The sequence below is a fragment of the Dama dama genome, chromosome 5 (genome assembly GCF_033118175.1).
Source record: "Dama dama isolate Ldn47 chromosome 5, ASM3311817v1, whole genome shotgun sequence".
Classification (NCBI taxonomy): domain Eukaryota; kingdom Metazoa; phylum Chordata; class Mammalia; order Artiodactyla; family Cervidae; genus Dama; species Dama dama.
In genome coordinates, this window is record NC_083685.1 from 9,742,589 (window position 1) to 9,761,858 (window position 19,270).

At 46.8% G+C, this 19,270-nt stretch overlaps 1 protein-coding gene across 13 annotated transcripts in view; it reads right to left on the bottom strand.

Annotated features, from left to right (window-relative positions):
- Positions 1–1,063: 1,063 nt before the first annotated feature.
- Positions 1,064–19,270, bottom strand: part of GIT2 (GIT ArfGAP 2) — a 41,581-nt gene continuing 23,374 nt past the window's right edge. For 2 of the 13 annotated variants that reach the window (XM_061141724.1, XM_061141723.1), the window contains exons 14-20: positions 17,840–17,989; positions 13,916–14,164; positions 12,182–12,271; positions 7,959–8,041; positions 7,163–7,351; positions 4,772–4,835; positions 1,064–4,266 (exon numbers count right to left, since the gene is read on the bottom strand). In XM_061141724.1, coding sequence (XP_060997707.1) covers positions 4,054–4,266; positions 4,772–4,835; positions 7,163–7,351; positions 7,959–8,041; positions 12,182–12,271; positions 13,916–14,164; positions 17,840–17,989 — 1,038 coding nt within the window. In that variant the 3' untranslated portion in view covers positions 1,064–4,053. Of the gene's footprint in view, positions 4,267–4,771; positions 4,836–7,162; positions 7,352–7,958; positions 8,042–12,181; positions 12,272–13,915; positions 14,165–14,723; positions 15,506–17,839; positions 17,990–19,270 lie in introns of those variants that run through there. The other 11 variants (XM_061141729.1, XM_061141728.1, XR_009692812.1 and 8 more) reach the window with 10 other exon arrangements.

The following is a 19,270-nucleotide window of genomic DNA, read 5'->3' on the forward strand; positions in this document are numbered from 1 at the left end:
CCTGTCTGTAATGCATTGTGGGCTCCTGAGGAAAGCAGGGCCTGGGAGAGAGACGGTCCTTCCAGTGGGTCCTTACAGGATAAAGGTGAGAGGAGGCTAGGCCAGGTGAGAGGAAATTAATTACCTGGGGCTCTGAAAGGCAGAGGTGGAGAGCTGGCGGGCAGCAGGACACAGGCAATGCTACAAGGGCTGGGGAGGAAGGGAGAGGACTGAGGGGATAGACAGAAGGGGAAGACGAGTCCCAAGAAAGGAAGGTGTGGGAAGGGGTGAGGGGGGGAGAGGAGTTTCGGGGAGCAGCGGCACTGGGGTGGGAGATGGGCTGAGAATTCTGGGCCAGAGTGTGGTCAGGGAAGCTGTGCTTGTGAGTAAGGGCCTGGGAGTGGGGGTGGGAGGATGAAGCCCAGCTTCCCCAGACCTCCGCTTGTCCCCAGGGCCCCCTCCACCAGGGAGCTGCTGTGTGGTGAGCTGCCGCGTGACCCCAGAAAGCTGTGGAGTCCATGCCGTCTCGACGGCTCTGGCCACGGGGACGGCTCCTGGACAGCCTCCCAGCACGTCACCCTCGATGGCCCCAGCCCACCCCTGTGGTGAGGCCGGCGGCCTCTGTGTAGCCCCGCAGCGGGCAAAGTGCTGCCCGTGGTGCTTGGGGGCCAGCGGACAGTCCTTCCATTCGGCTACTTCACAGACACTGGGGGGTTCCTGGCACCTGGGTCTCAAGGGTAAGAACACAACTTCTTGGCAAAAGAAGACTGTGCCCTGGTTACTCACTCAGGAGAGGTGACGGCACCTATGCTTGGCCGGCTTTTGCTGAATTTTAAAAATTTAACGTGAGGAGTAAAGGCCTTGCTATCAGATGCATGGAAGTGACCCCGTGATGCAGGACCTCTTGTAAGAAAGCTGTCTGCTGAGCACAGGGGGGACAAGGCCGTCGACAGAGCCCCCAGGGTGGAGGCACCTGCAGTACCGCCTCTCACGGAAGATGGGTTTCCATGGGGAGAACTTCCTCGGAACTTTGACTGAGTATCTGAAAACATCAGCTAATTGATGGCAGACACAGTACCCCAAGGACACTTATAGAGCCTGTTTATTGCATAACTAGCAGGCACAAATTCCAAAACGATTTTACAACGCTTACAGGGTTGAATAATTACAGGGATACAAATGTACAACGAACAAGAAAAATAAGTACAGAATCATGGGTGACATGGATAGAAGACACTGGGAGAAAAGGCATTTCATTTTTCCTATGCAGCATTTTCTTTTGGAAAATCAAGGTGACCTTCAACTGGGACAAGGAAAGAAGGAAAACCCTCTGCGTGGGGAGCTCAGGGTGGCTGCGGGGGACAGACCCGAGCTGGGCTCGCTCAGGTTCTGCAGCTGAAATCGCTGGGGGAGTTGGAGGACAGCTCCTGAGTTGTGCGTTTCCAGTTCCCATCCGTGAAATGCTGTGCTTAGTCTTTGGGTCCAAGTCGTTGTTCTTTGGCAAATAAGAACTACTTGCATTCCGAGGCAAAGGAGGACGTCAGCGGGAGGTGCTCAGGTGCAGCTGTCTCCTGGTTGCTTTCCTACCTGTGTCCTCCTAGCTCCTCAGGGCATCTGAGGGGGCGGGGATTTGAGAATCCAGGGGAAGAGGATGACATGACAGAGCTCAGACACTAGTGCAAGGCCAGGGAACCCGTGTGCAAAAGGTGGTGAGCGGCCACCGAGACAAGGTGCAAATGTTCACAGGCCCCGCGGGTCTCCGACCCCGGCCTTGAGGAAACGCACAAGGGGCTGGAAGAGAAAGGCCACCCTCAGGCCTCCTGTCGCCGGGTGTCACTCCACCTGGGAGCTTCCCTCCCCGAACGCTGGCACTGTGGGTCAGCAGGGCCAACTCCTGCGGTGCGCTCACGGCTGGACATGCTTTGCTGGCCCCCATGTTCCTTGACTTTCTCCAGGGGCACGAAATGATGTCCCCCACTCCAGGTCCTGAGTGTGCGCGTGAAGACACCGCTTCACCCACTGTGGCAACTCATCATCCAGAAGGCCGTCCTCCCATCGGAGGAGGCTGAGGGCACCGACCCGAGGCTGCGCTGGGCCTTGCCCGAGGAGCCCTGTCGGCCGGGCGGGAGAGCAGGTGCTCGTCAGGAAGAGGAGGGACAGCCCGTGCATGCAGCGTGCAGAGACGGTTCTCAGACGGTGCCTGAATTGAAAGTAGAAGACCTCCTTCGAGAAGGCGCCCCTCAGCATCTGACAAGAGTGTGGCACTTAGGTTTGTGCAGACAAGTCTTGGAGATGTGGATCCTCTCCCCGCGCTACTCAGCAGAGCAAAAGCTGGCGAAAGCACCCAGCACAGTGACTCAGTAACCAAACACCATCACCGCGCTCCTTCCAACCGCATTCGGTCAGGCTACAGAGGTGTGTGAGTCACACAGTTCTGTGAAAACACAGGCTTACCGAACATGTTCTGGGGCAACTGTGATGATTTTGACTTTTCCATGTGTGTGAACGAGCACTACGGGACAGAACAGATGGGTGAAACAAGAACCAACGGCAACTTAACACAGGGTACGGCAGCCCTGCAAAAGGTAATAAGGCTCAGAGGCTAAAGCCGGCGAGACCAGGGAAGCCAGGCCTCGCGATCCACAGCAGAGCCGGGAGCTGGCAGCCTCAAGGCTGCAGCGGGCCCACACGCGTGCTGTGAACACGTTTAGACGAGTCACCGACGTTTACAGATGGAGATGGCATGGAAATATCTGATGTCTTCTGACAAGTCAAAAGCTTTGGCAACCCTAGGCTCATTTTATTTACACGGCAGCCTGAGTGGAGCTGGGCAGCTGCTGTCCCCACTGCCATGCTGTGGGCTCCCCGCTGTCCCTGGCATCTGGCTCGCTTCATTCATTGTCACTGCCGCCTGGCCCCACTGGTCAAGGTCAGGGTCTGAGCCACGCCCACACAAAACCGTGGCCACGAGCAGGAAGGAATATACTTTTAGCTTCCAGAACGACCAAGCTCTTCTTAGTAACTTAGAAGGCAACCTCGGGGCATCCCAGACCTTACACCTGCAGGCTTTTGTAGCCTTGGGATAGCACACGGTCAGTTAGAGCGCTCTGCAGGGAATTCCTGAAATGTGATGTCTGACACTGAAGTACCAGTGAGGAGGTGCCAGGGGAGAAGTGAACCCTGGTGACCGTACGCATCTTACCTTATCCAAGGTCCTTAAAGGTGGTGAGACGTGCGGGGCTGGTCGTGTGAGAAGGCTTTACGTGGCTAAAGGAGTGAGGGGAGTAGACCATTTCTCTCATCACAGTTTACGGCAGTGCTATCTGAATGGGCTGGGATGAAATTACGGCTCATGGAACTGGGGCTCCTCAGCCTGTGCGTGATAACGTGGCCAACGCACACAGGACAGGGAGGATGAGTGCTTATCGCTGTGGAGACTTCAGGGTGACAGCAGAACAGAAGTGGACAGAAGACAAGAGAGAAAAATTAGATGAGAGGCCATCGAGTGTGACAGGACAGTTAAACGGAACACTTCATTGTTTCCTTCCAAGAGAGACTGTTACACTAGTTTTGGAAAGTGGCAAAGTCCTTTCTCTACACGCCTGCTTGGAGATACCCCAAACTTAGAAGAGATTCTGCAGTAGAGGCTGGAATACTTGCTTATTGCACAATGCTTGACAGGGATCAGACAACTCTCTCCAGAGAATGTTTCACTAAGAATCTCACTTCTAGTTTAGCCATAGGCAAGGAGTCTGAAGGGATGGAGAAGGTCTAACAAACTTTAAACAACGAAGTTCTGCTTTCGGGTGTCTATGATCGTTAACTCAACGGTCATGGACAGCACAACAGAACGTCAGAAGGTAAACTGGCAAACAGGCACAAAATAAGGCAAGTGGGTTAAATTAATAGTTGAAAATTTGTTAGAAAACATGCAAAAATAATACTGAGTTTTCTTTTTAAAAAGTTTTAAACTTTCATTAAATGTTTGTGTCTGTAAAAATCGCAAGAGTTCCATGTCTAAAGTGGAAACCGGACTTGGAAAAGCTTAGAAAACAGAAGGGCCAGCCCTGCCATTCAGTTGTTGTTCTCTTTGGTGGTGATGGTGACCAGCTGCTTGGCGGCCTTGGCGATGTCATAGGCACACTGGATGACCTGCTGCGTGACCAGCTGGATGTCCGTGGGTGGGCCTGGGTCCCCTGGGAGGGTTTTCTTGCATTCTGACTGCAGTCGGTAGGCACTGGACGTCAGTAAGCGGAGGGAGGTCCTCACCATGTCGGACTTGGGTTTCTAAACAGAAAAACAGCTGTTCGCCATGGACTGCAGGGTGGACACCTCCGAGAACAGGGACAAGCATTCCTCGGAAGACAACTCAAGCTGTTCCGCAGTGAATGGCAGTTGTGTCCTGCATGTTTTCACTGGGGATGCGTGAAAGACTGCAAGTTTGGCAACCCACAGTGTAGGGGATGCTGGGGCTCTGACTCAAAAGTTCAGACTGCACACAGTAGATTTAGCAGTATCCATTTACTAGTGCTATTCTGAAGCAGTATTTGAACAAGTATTTACATGGGTGAAATATTCCAGATAGAATTTTTTTTCCTGTTAATGCTTTGCCTTGCAGCATTTGGCTCATACATTCTTGTCTTATTAAACCCAAACCAATAGCCCTATATGGCTGTTTGCATATTTAAAACTCTCTGTGCTACAAAGAGATGAATATAATGTAAAGGTCATCAAGAAATTTCTTGGAGCTCATTGAAAAGGATCCGAACCAAGTTAGCAGGGAGTGACTTACTTTGGGGAATAATGCCGCCATTTCTGTAACAGCTATGTGTATCCTCTCTGAGCAGGGAATATAACTGCAAGAATATTAAAAAGGTTATTTAAAGACAGCAAAAATAATTCAGAGACAGAGAACTCTCAGACACGAATACATTCCCATTTATACTCCCGTAATAAAGGGGCTAAGGCCACAGCCAGTCTGTTGTGGATCCCACACCAACACAAGGTATTCAGGGATAAAGCCGGGGCCCCCATTCTTCAAACTTGATTCCATCATATAAAAACAGCCTCCAGGGATGAATGCAGGCGACGTACATTACAGCCTGGTGGGGCCACAGAACACTGAGATCACAACATACAATGAATGGATTTGTACATCTTAAAAAAAAACCACCAAACTGCCCAGATTGTACCAAGCACCATACTGCGATCTTCGAAGCCAGAAAACAGCCCCAGGGCACATATTTATATTCCTGACAACCATCAAAGAAAGAAACATAATGTCAGCACATTTTTTTTGTCATTTGCAGTACCAGCGGGGCACTTCCGAGCTGGGTGAGGCGGGAAGAGAGGCACGCTGCTCGGCAGCGGGAGAACGCCGCAGGAGGGGCTCACCCTATCACCGCGGGGCCCGAACGGACCGTGCGTGGGAGGCGGGAAGCGGGAAACGTCTCGCTTCACGTAATGAGGGAATGACGGGGCCCGCTGTCAAGGCCGTGGTGCTGAGCAGAGGTGCTGCACGTCTACAGCGTGTGAGGCAGGGGGGGCATGTGATGAACAGGATGTCCGGGGGAAGGGGAGATACACAGCTATATGATTTCTGTGGAAGGAGGCTGAGAAATTGTGCGGGTTCCTCTTTTTCTCTGAGGCTCCTCCAGCCATCCACCCATGAAGACTGACTCCGCTCTGGTAATAAACACTGCCCATTCCTCTCCTAGTGAGGGGGAAATGACGACACTGGGAGAAGTCTGAGCTGTACTGCAAAATGCAAAAGGGTAGGAAACGGGGCGGTGAACGTGACAGCGCCAGGGCCATGCAGACTGCAAGAGACATGGTTCATCCTTCTGTGGAAGGGAACACAGAGCAAAAAGGAGGGGCAGTACTGTGCTCCTTGAACAACTTCTGTTTGTGCAAAGGCATGAAGAGAACTTTTTCACAGAAGCACTACACTTTGCTGTTGGTTAGTCGCTGAGTTGTCTGACTCTTTTGCAACCCTATGGACTGTAAGCCCACCAGGCTCCTCTGTCCATGGGATTCGCCGCAAGAATACTGGAGTGGGCTGCCATTTCCTCCTCCAGGGGATCTTCCCAACCGGGGATCAAACTCACCTGAATTCTTGACCACTGGACCACCTGGGAAGGTCAAATTTTGCTCCTGAAAATGAGGTTTTTCTTGGATTTTTATCAAATTCTGCCTTCACAAATTCAGTGGGATGATGTTAAACAACGTGTCTGGAGCAGGCTGGTCACCACCTGAAACTAGGGCCAGCTCGCAACTGCTAACAACTTACCCAAGAGCAAAGGGGTGGGTTAGAACAGGGGCTGGGCCCTTCTCTGCAGCTGGAAAGAACTCTGTGGAATGCCGTTCTGCCCAGATGGAGCAGATTTTTCTTTCAGGAGCAGAAAATGATTTGGGTGATGATTAGACCCACTTTTATTTGTAAACCACTTGCTTCCTAGATGTGTACATGCACACGTGAGGGAGTCAGGTAAGAAATCAGATTCATTTCAGGAAGCCTTCTATGGCACACACTCCTCCCCAGCTAAACAGAGCAGCTGGGAGAATCTGTTGCCAGTTTTGAGGCAGCTTCTTTCACCTCAAGAACTAGGAATGTCACCACCCCAAAGATGCTGTAATTCTATCTCTGGAAGCAGTTTTATTCGGAGCATTTCATAAGAAGATGAAAGATTAAAAATACCACATAAAACAGATGAGACAAATGGAGAGAAGTAGCATGGAAGCATATACACTACCATATGTAAAATAGATAGCCAGTGGAAATTTGCTGTAGGACTCAAGGAACCCAAACGGGTGCTCTGTAACCACCCAGAGGGGTGGTAAAGGGTGGAAGGTGGGAGGGATCTTCCCAGGAGGAAACATACATACATCTATGGCTAATTCATGTTGATGTATGGCAGAAAGGAAACCAATATTGTAAAGCAATTATCCTTCAATTAAAAATAAATTTTTTAAAAAGAAAAAAATGTACCGTAGAAAAGAAACAAAAAGAAAACCCCAAATTTACAAATTTGTTTTGAAGTGTCCTACATAAACCTGAGATTTCCTATACCTTCTGACATCAGCATGTTAAAACCCAGCCCTGTCTGTAACTAGAGCAGCAGCATCTCTCCCAGAGCATGTGCACACGTCCTGCCAGGCAGGATTCTTTCTCAAGCCCCCTTACCTGTCATGTTTATTCTCTTGGGCTGCCCTTAAGAGCTCCTGTATGTTTTTGGTGATCTGCTCCGTCTTCCGGATGACGTCCTCGGTGCTGGGGAGGATGGGGCTGGGGGCCGTGTGGGGCTCTGCTGTGTCTGGGCCTGAGCTGTCACCCTGCCACACTGAGTTCCTCGGCCTCCCTTTCCTGCTTGACCTGCGAGCGTTAAAGAAGTGGTTAAACGTGACAGGTGCTGATGGGCGGCCTCTCTGCGTCTAGGAGCCGCGGCGTGTGCATCTGCTGGAGGCACGAGCGGGCTGCTACTGTGGTTTCCTTTATCCTGTCTGGCAGGAGATTCGGGGTAAGGCTCGCTGAGCAGCAGCAGCCACTGCTCACGGGGAGGCTGCTTCATTCTACCACGAGGCTGAATGGGATGACCCTCATAGGAAGGCTAATGATGGGGAAAGGGAGGGAGCAAACAGAATGGGGAGTGTGTATGGTTATTAAGTCATTCGAATCAAGGCAATTCCTTGGGACAGAGATGCAGGGTATAACCTAACGTTGATTTGAAGTGAAGGACTGACTTTAAGCATAATAGAGACTCAGAGACGAGTCTAACCTGTTGATAAAAGGAAAAAGGGCCTCTAGGGGCAATCAGGTGAGATGAGAAGAGGTGTGAACTATCAACTTATGTCTCGGTATCTGAGGACCTTAAAGGTCTGGGAACAGAGAAGCGGGTGGCGGCGGTGAAGGGCGTGACCATGCCCTTGTCAGGCTTCTGGTTAAGCAGCCCAGCCCCAGGGCCTTCTCCCTGCACAAGTACCCCACGTCCTCCAGGTCCCTGTCGTTGGGAGTGTTGTCGTAGTCACTCTCCGGTGTGCTATTCTGCTTCTCCAGCCGGGACGCCTGCAAGACAAAAGGTGATCCCGTTAGCTGAGAGCACCAGATACTTCCTGGCTGCCCTCCCAGGAATCCTCACCTGTCAGGCCACGTGGCCTTCATGCCCCAGACCTCATCTGGGACAGGGGCCAATGCTTTAATAAAAATTTAGTAATGGGGAGTTCCCTGGGGGTCCAGTGGTTAGGACTTGGTGCTTTCACTGCCCAGGGCCTGGGTTTGATCCCTGGTAGGGGGATTATGACCCCACACGCTATGTGCGAGGCCAAAAAAAAAAGTTTTTTTAATTAAAAAAACAAATTTTAGTAACTAATGAACAGTGGATCCAGAAATGCTTTCTTTCCTTCTCTACCCCATCTTCATCTTCACTCCTTAGCTGCACCCAGATCCCTGATACAAATTAACAGAGACACGCAAGGCAACGTTCATGTTTAGCTCCCTAAGAAGTATGGAGTTTAACCATAATATAAAGACACCCATTTAAGAAGCAAACATGCTGTATACCCATAGATTGGATCATCAGTGCTGGGAGCTGCTTGCAGATTAACTGGTCTAATAGCAGATGGGAAAAGGAAGGGCCAAAAGACCCGGGGGTCACCCCCAATGCCAAAAAGTCAACAGAAAACCTGGACCAAGAACCTGGGCCTCCTGTCTCCTGCTGCCTGCGATGCCCCAGCCTGGAACTCTGAGGCCCACCACTGCTCTCAATCTGGCTCTCCAAGAACCACTCTCAGAGACGGCTTCTGTGAGCCACAAGAGGAAGCCAGAAATCACTCATTCATTGCCACACGTTGTTTGTGAGTCAAAATGGATGAAGCCGGTGTGACAACTGGTTTCCAAACATTTTCATCTGTCTCCCCAAACATCTATCCCTTAAACATACAGTGTAAAATAAAAGGGATGCAGGAACCCTTTAACTATTTTGAGCAAATGGCAGCAACACTAAGTACAGGGCCTTCAGGGTGGGATGGGGGAGTATTACATTTAGAGGGGACCACATTCCTTTGAAGGGAACTGTGTTAGTTCTGGAGTATTTAATAGAGAGGATTTCCTCAGTATTTATCCATAGTGCTTGAGAATTTCTTCATTTGAACAGAAATCAGTGGAAGCCAATTTAAAACCTAGGTTGATTACCAACTGCAAAAGACAAACATGAGCTATTTCTAGTTCTATACCTTGAATTTAATCCAAGTGAATCAAAACATGTGACTAAGGATTTTTATTGCAGCTGTAGTAAGAGATAGCTGCGAATTCAGAATTTCTTCATGTGTAAATTCACAGCCCTGTTTAAACACATGGAGTCCCTGTAGCTTCACTCATAAGAATGGTTCCCTTAGAGTGAGTCAGTTAAGAAAGCCTCCCTAAAGTTTAATTATTTGCTCCTTACTGACCATGCTGCTTGGCCTTCTGAAGGCCCTATGTGAGCAGGCAGGCAGGCAGCCCCTATTCTGCTTCTCTAGAAGCAGAATACTATTAGGACTTGGTGCTTTCACTGCCCAGGGCCTGGGTTTGTTCCCTGGTTGGGGAATTATGACCTCATAAGCTATGTGCAAGGCCAAAAAAAGTTTTAAATAAAAAAAATTTTTAGTAACTGATGAACAGTGGATCCAGAAATGATTTCTTTCCTTCTCTACCAGAATACGTGTTGCCTGCTAGCCTCTCTCTGTCCTCTCCCAGGTAGAACGCTCATTCTCTGTATGTGCTGAGGTCTTTCGTGTCTCCCTCAGATGCTCTATTTGGTTCCAGCCACTTAATGCAAGACACTGTGATAAGCTCCTAAAGAGTCTGTGCTCTAACCACTAGAGTCCATCTGACAAGTGACTGCAAGTGTTGGCTGGCAGCTGTACACACAGTCTGCAGAGCTAAGTTCTGTGAAAACTACAACATGCAAGATCCCTTTGTTTCGCTCTCCTACCAGCAAGTGGTGCTGCTTCACTTGCTGCCTCTGATCTGGCTTCATGAACCAATCAGTGAGTCACTGGCTGCTGGCTGTCTAGATGGAAGACCAAAGCAGGCACTATATCCCAGGAAGGGAACAGTGAAACCAGGCTCTTCCAGAGATGATCACAAAAAAAACAAAACAGAAACAAGACAAAACCAAACCAAAAAAAAAAAAAAAAAAAAAAACTCTTCTTACCTTTCACAGTGCATGTTTGAATAATCTTTAAATTTCTTTTCCTTTAGTTTTCATATATACATACACACAAAGATGAGTATGTGCTTCTGTGTACATACACATACAGAGAGCATAAAATAGAATGTGAAAAACCTGCATTTAAATAAGTATTCTGGGAAATTTGTCCAGAGTAGTTCCAGTGGAAAAAGCTAGAGAACAGAATTAAACCCAGAAAAATCCCATCTTTTTACAATGGATCTTTTTAACCTTCCTTGACGTAAATTTGATAATCACAAATCAAATGCATCACCCGTGATCGAAAGTACGAAGTTTCAATGAAGCATGTTAGAAGAGTAATGACTCATCTATCTGATGAAAGTACTCAGGAAATGCTTCTTGAATACAGGTAACAATGTACAGCAATAACCACCCAGGAAATTGGTTACTTACATTAAATCCTTCATCGTTGTCAACAAAAGCATATTTCGGGTTTTCAAATTAGTCAGCGTTAATTTTAAGGAAATTATTGTCAACATGCAGAATTCAGGTCTATTAGTTAAAAGTGCTGCTCTCTCAAAGCTGTTAATAGAAAAGTTACCTTATAGTTGGTGCTGGTTCAGTTTATTTAAGAGATTGGTAGCTTTCTCTGAATACAGATGCGCCATAAAAACCTAAACTCATGATGAAGCTGTCAGGAGCAACTGGGATCACCAGTGTAAATGATGTGTATAAAACACTGTCTCAGCAAGCAGTCCTGGCAATAACTCTCAAAACAACCAAAAATTTAAAAAAAACTTTTTCACGGTAGACAAAAAAGGTTTCCCTGACTCTTAGCAACAACATTTCAAGAAAGATATCATTTCTATTTAGCTGCCCTGGGATAGAACCTGGGTCTCCTGCATTGCAGGTAGATTCTTTACCACTTAGCCACCAGGAAAGCCCTTAACTGAAATACTGTAGTAAAAACAGTGCAGTTCAACTTCAGAACTGCTCTGAAGATAGTAGCATATATTATGTCAAGAGGTTTTTTTCAATAGATTACCTCAAAAGTTCAGAAAAGAGCCCCTGAAGAGCCTCAATGAGCTGTGAGGCACTGGGACATCTCTCCTCAGTGGGAAAGAAGACTCTCCATAGGTCCAGCCAATGTGGAGGGAATAGACAAAGGCCTGGTGCAAATCCCCCCTGGTCTGTAAAGGTGGTCCCTCACCCACAGGCTCCCTCCTTCCTCTCACTTTAGGGACACCACCCCTCCAGTAAAAGACACGAGAGCCAGGACCTGAACACAGGTCTTCAAAGCCTGTGCTCTTCCATGACTTCCCCAGCTTGCTGTCATGTACTCTTCATGCATGAAGAAATTTTTTAAACTGACAGTGCCTTTGGGAGCACGGGTGTCACCTAACTTCTTAGGACTCTTTAATTGACTTTCTGAAAGGCAGGGTATGGACGAGGTGCTTGATAAATACTTGCTGCCTGGCTACTCTAAAGGGAGCTTACCTGAATCACGTGCTGTTAACTGGGAATGTAAATTATACACTGGCAAGGTGGACTTGACCAACTAAGAGTGAACAGCTTCATACTAGCAGCTGCCTACACCTCCAATCCAGACATGGAATGCAGGGACTGCAAAACCTGGGTCTGTCAAGTCAGGTGCTGACATAACACGTCAAGACGTTAAAAAAATAAAAAACAAAAAACACGGTGTCTCAGCGTTTACAAAATTGGACAGATTTGCCATATTATGTTTAACCAGCAGCCAGCTAATTTTCTGATTGTTTAAAGAGACAGAACGCTCAGAATCAATGTTACAGGGTGAATTGTGGACCGTGTTAAATGTCACGTGAGACTGAGAAATGAGGAGTTAGCTGGGAGGGAGGCCTTCTCCCGCAGACATGCGTGCGGGTGTGCGTGCGAGGCCTCATGCAGGACAGAGGGGTTGTTAGTGGAGGAGGGCGGGCCAGGAGGGCCGGGAGAAGCACCAAGCATCCAGGAGCAAGGCCCCTCCTCCAGAGAGCAGACCATTGAGTGTACTTAACCCTTCGGGTGCTCTCGTCCCTCGACCAGGACAGTGTGGAGGGGAAGGAAGGCAGAGACGAAGAGGAGGTCACAAACGCACTCCTCCCAATCTGGAAGGGGAAAAAGAGACACACTCGGGAAAACACAAAACAAACATGAAACCCCGCCACCCACCCTGGCTTTGCCCGGGTTCCCAGTTAAAAGACTCCTAAGGAGCAACTCATTATGTGGGATCAGTGCTGAAACACCCATGCTAGCCAATGACAGATCCCCAGAGATATTTAATCCCTCAGCGAAATAAATGCCTCTCAGAAATTACTAGGAATCTGTAAGGCTACTTTTCTATGAGGGAAAAGACAATACCTAGCATAATCTGTCAACTGTGCCAATGGTTTTTTTTTTTTAAATAGATAGTCTTAAACAAATATTTGTTTTTTAATCAGGACAGATGATATGAAATGAAAATCTATACAAATGGTTTAAAGTTGGTTTATATATATCAGATACAGTACAGATATATAACTTTTTTTTTAGATATATAACTTTTAAAATAATGACACTTTTACATTTTAAATATTTTTAAAATCAAAAAGTACACTGTTAAAATGAACAAAGTGGCTTTTCCTAAATTTTGTTCTCAGTTATACAAAAATAAGACTCTTAACTTAGTTCAATGGCATTCCCATTACACCAAATGTGTTGAATCAATTGTTTTAGAATGTTTAGTCCAAACAACTTTAAAAGCTGAAGCAGCAGATTCCCAATTATAATATAACAACACTGTAATTTTACCACACTAAAGCTTGACAAAATTGAATAGGGTATAATTTCCCAGGCCATATTCTTTACTATTGACTCTGAGAACTTTTTTGGAAATCCCTATAAAAATGGACTGAAGAACAACTGACATTCAAAAAGATAAGTATTACTCTCTGAAAAAAATAAAATCACATAGGTTCAAAATGCAAACATTTTGTCAAAACATAGGGTTTTTTTAAAATAAATTAATCCAAAAGAAATATAATTTGAAAACCTCACAACACAATACTTATTCCACAGGAAAAACAAGAGTGTTAGCAGCCTGTTATAGAATATTATCTTTGGAACATAAAGCTGGTAAAGTTGATATAGGAGTTTTACATTTCGTTCTCATGAAATGAAAAAGCAACACTTTCTCCCCGCAGTGGGGGAGGAGGAGGTGGCAGCTAGGCCGGCACACTGACCACAGGTGCAGGGCTGCTGAGGCCCACAGGCTTCCAGACCAGGCCTGCACCCCCGGGCCACAGACGCCACCCCCTGCACGCGGAAGAGTGGAGAAGGCTCTCTGAATTCTAAGGGCTCTGGCGCATAAGCGGGCATGTACCCACCTACCTGGAAGAAGACAGTACTTTCTTCCAGTGGTAACCTTTATAAATTGTTGGTTTTGGATATGGGGAAGGAAGTTCATGACCAAAAAAGTTCCAACAGTGGCCGCCTGGGAAAGACACTATGGATATGGGGCAGAAAAAGGGGGAGAGGGGGCCAAGCAGGAGCCAGAATCCCCAGGGCTGCTGGGACACCTTTGGCCACGGGCCCTGAGTGCTTGTGGGAACACCACAAGCACCCGTCGACATGTCAGTACAGCAAACACAAGGACGGTTCTCATAGCCCGATTTGGCAAAGCGGAGACTGGGGATCTGCAAGCTGAGAAGAGGGAAGGCAGGGGTCAGGTTGGACAGAGAGTAAAGAGCGGAAGCACTGATGGTGTTACTTACGTGCGCTGGGAAAGGCTGGAGTCTCGTCCTGCTCTCTTCGGGATGGTTCACTTCTCCCATTGGGAGATAGGGTTTCTGACCTGATCCCGTCTCGTACATGGACATGGGCCTACTGCCACGGGCAGACGGACGTCGCTTTAAGGAAGAGTGGTTGGAAGTGTCTGTGTACTCAGAACCAGTTTGCACCTGATATATATTGGTTGTGGCCTGTTTCCTGAGGCTTGAATTTTCACTCTGGAGTGTTTGAAGCTGAAAGACATGTTTGGCAGTGGGACTGTGTTTTTCTATAGCAAGCAGAAAAAGCAAACACCAAGTAAACGAATACAACTACCAGCTTTAACAATAAGAACAGTAACAGTTTGCTGAGCTGAAAGTCAAAGGCAACCACAAACACAAACTCTTTCTTCTAGAATGAGTGAAATACAATCAACTCACTTAATCACTTAAGCAAATGAAATCATTTCTGACTGTGGAAAAGTTGCAGTTTAGACTTTTTAAAAGCGAAATATCTCACCGCTTAAAGACTGGTCATGGTGGCCCTGGAAAATGTCTGCAGGCAGGCTGTGCCCTGGATGACTCTAAGGCTGTTTCAAGCAAGAGCTTGAGATCATTAAGACATCATTTAGGTAACCTGCTTTTCAGATGAGCCCTGAGCAATTTGGAAATGCCAAAAATGTCAGCAGACACCATGGAAGCAGCACAAAGATAACTTAGAGTTGCTTTGCAAAGCAAGAAAGACAGTGAAATCCAGTTTACAAAAAAACAAAATCAGATGAACTATTGCTTCCCAAAAAGCCAACAAGAAAAATTAAGATCAACAAGTTTTTATTACATAATATATTCTTTGAAATTCAAAACAACTGAGTATTGTTTTTTCTTAAAGAGAGGGAACCGGATCACGGTAAGTTTGCTCTATAAACATATCACGAAGAGAACCGGAGGCCTACTGAACTATCAACATCTTCATCTGAATGCTCCACTGGCGTGCGCGCCGCCCTCTGGTGATCAGTCATCTTTCAGCCAGGGCCGGAAGACCTGGCCTCGCTCTCCTTTGGCTCTGTCGCCCAGAAATGCAACCGTGGTGGTGTCAGCTTTAAACACGCTAAGCTGCCTGGCACCACCCCATTTTAGTTAGAGGCTGGCACCTGGAGGCCCTGAACGCTCTTCCCATTGCTCACATGCAGGCTGCTTCATGGTGCTGGATGAATTAGAGTTACAGGGATCGGCAAGGAATCGGGTTCCTCTTTAGCCATCTGGCATGTTAGACACAAGTAACTGAGTCCGGGCTGTACAACGTCCTTCCCCTCTGGTGCTCCTCCATCCTCCAGGGCATTTTATAAGCTGGGTGTGGTGTGAGTTCAGCTGTCTACTCCTTGACAGAGTAAAAATCTGACCAAATTCCCCACCGGGGCCAAGGCTTAAGTCCACAAGCAACTGAGTCTGCACCAGAAGATCATTACTTTTTTTTCCAATAGCCAACCCATTCAGTGTTAGGAGTTACTTTCAATTTTATTTTAGAAAGCACCGCTCTGTGACAAATACACCAATAGTGGCTGCTCCTCTTCATTAATTAGCATCTTTTCCAAGCAACTGTTAAATGTGAAAGATCAGACACAAATCATGCTACTTTGTCAACTACTATATTAAAAAACTTTACCTGACTTTGAAATAAAATCATTTCTTCACTGAATAAACGAGTTCCATATACTTTATATCAGTAGTGCCAAACGCCTGTGAAAGTCTGACTTACTGTCTTTGCCACAGAAATACCCTTGTTCTCTATTTTCTTGAAGCGTGACCCCTGAAAAATGAGAGGATGCTTCTACACCTAAGCTTCAGGCCATAACTTGTATCTGCAACTCCCTTTCAAGGACAGAACAGCTGCAAAGTGATAAGCAGCTACTGAAAAGTGCTACATTCCAGGAGACAGACAGGCGTAAAGTGCCTGTCAAAACTACTTATTAGGGAACCCATGTTCTAAAGTGAAATGGTCGAGGGCCAAAAAGTGAGGAACATTAACTGACACATGGCCCTCAGTGTAGGATGGGGGGATCTGGCCATGTGCTTATCTATGTGGAAACCTCCTAGAGGATTTTAGACAAGGTCTTGAAATCTGAAACTTTATCTTCACACTTTTCACTCTAAAACATCCAGCCTGGATTTCACCTGAATGTGCACGAATTCCTGGTCTCAACTTTAAAAAGTTTTAGTAGTCTGAATTTAGCGAGATGGCCTTGGATAAACCTGAATGATGCTTATCTTAATAAGAACCAGGCTATACTTTTTCTGTTTGGAAGGAGTACAACAGGAAATGAAAAGTTACAGATAAAAGTTTCCGAAATCAAGAGCCTTTTCTAAGAATTGAGGAGATAATCCATGAATGATGACAAATAATTCCACTCAACATTTCTTAAAGAAGCTCAAGACATTTGCTTTCAGAGATTCGAGGTTATCTCTGATTTCTACAAATACTAAAAGTAGCATAACGGAATAAAAATGGTAATGCTTAGCAGACTGATTTGCAGTGACAAAGTCGGCTTGTTTCAGAAAAAGTCACCCCAAATCCATGTATTAGTTCAACTAATAAGACAGACTATAATTCATTAAACAAAAGAAATTTCAGAGAAGAGAGAAGGGCAACCCCTGTACATTATGGCAAAAGGGCACTTGGTCTGTCTTGTTCATGGCTGCACACCAGCCTTAGACAGGGCCAGGGTGGCAGAGAACAAATGTCTGATTAAAATCTGACTGATCTTCAGGTATTCTTATCCCCTTCTATTACAAGTACTAAAGCCATCTATCTCAAAATGTCTCCAAAAAATGATCTAAAACTCAAAAAGAATCCTGGACCAAGCCCCAGGCGAGGGTGCACTGCCGTGTCCTTCCCTGACAAGCAGAGGGCCCTGGGCCTCTTAGTTCTTCAGCCTTCCTGGAAGTACCGCTGAAAAGGGCCGGCCACAAACAAGGTGCGCAGTGTCCTCTGGTGGTGGTGACGATTCTGAAGCATTACTCTTCAAGTGATAGTAGGAAGACACAGGTACATACTTTGTTTTGTTTCTGGTTAAGGGAAGCGTGTGTGCATCTCGTTTTGTAGAGCGCTGAATGATGGGAGCAGTACCAACAAAGTCTAAGGCAGAATTTAGAATTTTTCCACTTCCTCTTCTTAGCATTCATATAAAGAATGACATACATAATCCTCTCTTAAACATATTCTTTGCTACCATTAGCCACACGCTTTTTAGAGATCAATATATTCATGTATTTCTAACTCTCTCAAAAGGTGGCAAACAAGGAAATGCTGAGCAAATGGGATTGTTTCTTACCAGTGTACAGTTCTCGCTTGTGCACATGAAGGTTTTCTTATATTAGTTGAGTATCTATTCTGCAACTCTGAGGACATCATAAATTAGTGGTAGGTGCCAGTCAACAGTGAAGTGGGACTGTGCGACTGGGCTGCCAGGGTGGGGGTGGGTAACAATAAATAAGAGTGAACAGGGACAGCAGCCTGTGTGCGGCATGGGGTGGGCTCTGAAATGCTGGTAAACACGTAACCTGTCCTGGGCTTTCGTCTGCTCTGTCTCATGGTGTGACTAGAATAAGCAATAAACAGTAAGAATCACATCCATGGAGCTGTGTCTAGCTTCCCAGGAAACACAGGATCCTTGCAAGGGTCTCTACAACTGATACAAACACTTAATAGGTTATGATGTTCTCCTACTTGGGAAACTTACACTGGATTTATATCTAATCAAAGCTACTTCGTTGAAAATATCCATAATACATACTGCTTCCAAAGAGACAGCTTGGCCCAAAGATTTTCAGGTCTGTTTTTCTTCCCTCTCATCACAAGCATCATGCCTGGGATTCTTCCTTATATACTATGGGGTTAAAGAGCAACCATCCTGGCATTTATTGACATGTTACCTTTTTCTGCATAATTCTCAGCTCGTCACTCAAGTTGTTATTCACCTTCATTAGCTGTTGTATCTTGGCCTCAGAAGCCACTAGAGCGTTTTTGACCTCCAAAAATTCCTGCACAGTGACTGGTCCATCTGATAAATCTGAATCTAGGCTCTAAAAATAAATTGGGGAAAACGTTCACAATCTGAGACGATGATAACATTCAAGACTAACAGCTCAAGAATTTCAAATTCTGACTGTGCCAGCTGGATTGCAAAGTTAATCAAACCAAATCAAGGCTTCTGAGAGGAATGCAAAAATAAAACAGAAAGGTAGGGCTCCTATAATAGATGAAAAATTTTCAAGTCAGTATTTTCTAGCGATCAGACAGTGGGGCCACAAATCCACTCTAACATTGACTCTATACACCTGTCTCATCTGCCTTTCTTTTGTTCGTTCATTTTTCTTTTTTGATTCATTATTTCACTCATTCTGACAGATTTTTACTAAGCACCAGGCAGTGTTCTAGGGGCTTAGGTTACATAAGAAAAGAAAATAGAAAAAGATTCCTGCTTCCATGGTGTTTACATCCCAACTGAGTGAGAGAGGGAAAAAATAAAAATAAATAACTACGTAGTATAAGGGAATGTGATAAGTGCTATGGAAAATAAACAGAGCGGAGGAGGAGTGAGGGGCTGGGGAGCTGAAGGAGGGGTGGCGGTGGGTGCATTTTAACTAGACAGCTGGGTGGGGGGACATGAGCAACAGCCTGCAGGAGGGGAGGTCACTAGACAGGTGGCTGTCTGGAGGACAGCGTTCCAGCCTGCGGTAGGCCTCAGCTAGAGGGCGTGAGTGTGCAAGGCCCAGAGGAGGGGGAGGCCGGCCAGTGCAGGGACCCTGTCGTGCAGGGTCCAGTCATGACCCGTCTTCACTCGACTGAACCCACCACTTCTGGAGAGACTGGCAGAGACGTTTCAGATGGGACGGGTGACTCCTGCCATCCCCTCCATGTTCCCTATATCTGCCGGTGGCACCACTGATCCGCACAGCTGTGTAAGCTAGAAAACTCCGGACACAACTCAGGTAAATCTACCTTCCTACTTCCAACGCCTAACTTGTCACCAAGCCCTGCCTTTTCTGTCTTCCTGTTTGTCCATTTTCAAGTGTTTGCTGAGCCCCCTGCGGGCCAGGTCTGGGATATTCAGCGGTAGGCGGGTCAGCCAGGCCCCTACTGCCCTGGCCTCGGGCTCACCCTCTGCTACAGTGACTTTTTTTCCATCCAGACCCTCCCAGCTGAAGAGGGTGAGCCTGTGTCAGCTCTTGTTTGGACCTTGTCGTCACCTCCCCACCTGGGTTCCTTTCCTCCGCTCCTGACCCACCAGAACAGTCCTCCCAAAACAGAGGACCCAACAAGGTGGACATGGTCTTTCTGCCCTGCCTAAAAGCTTCCGGGGC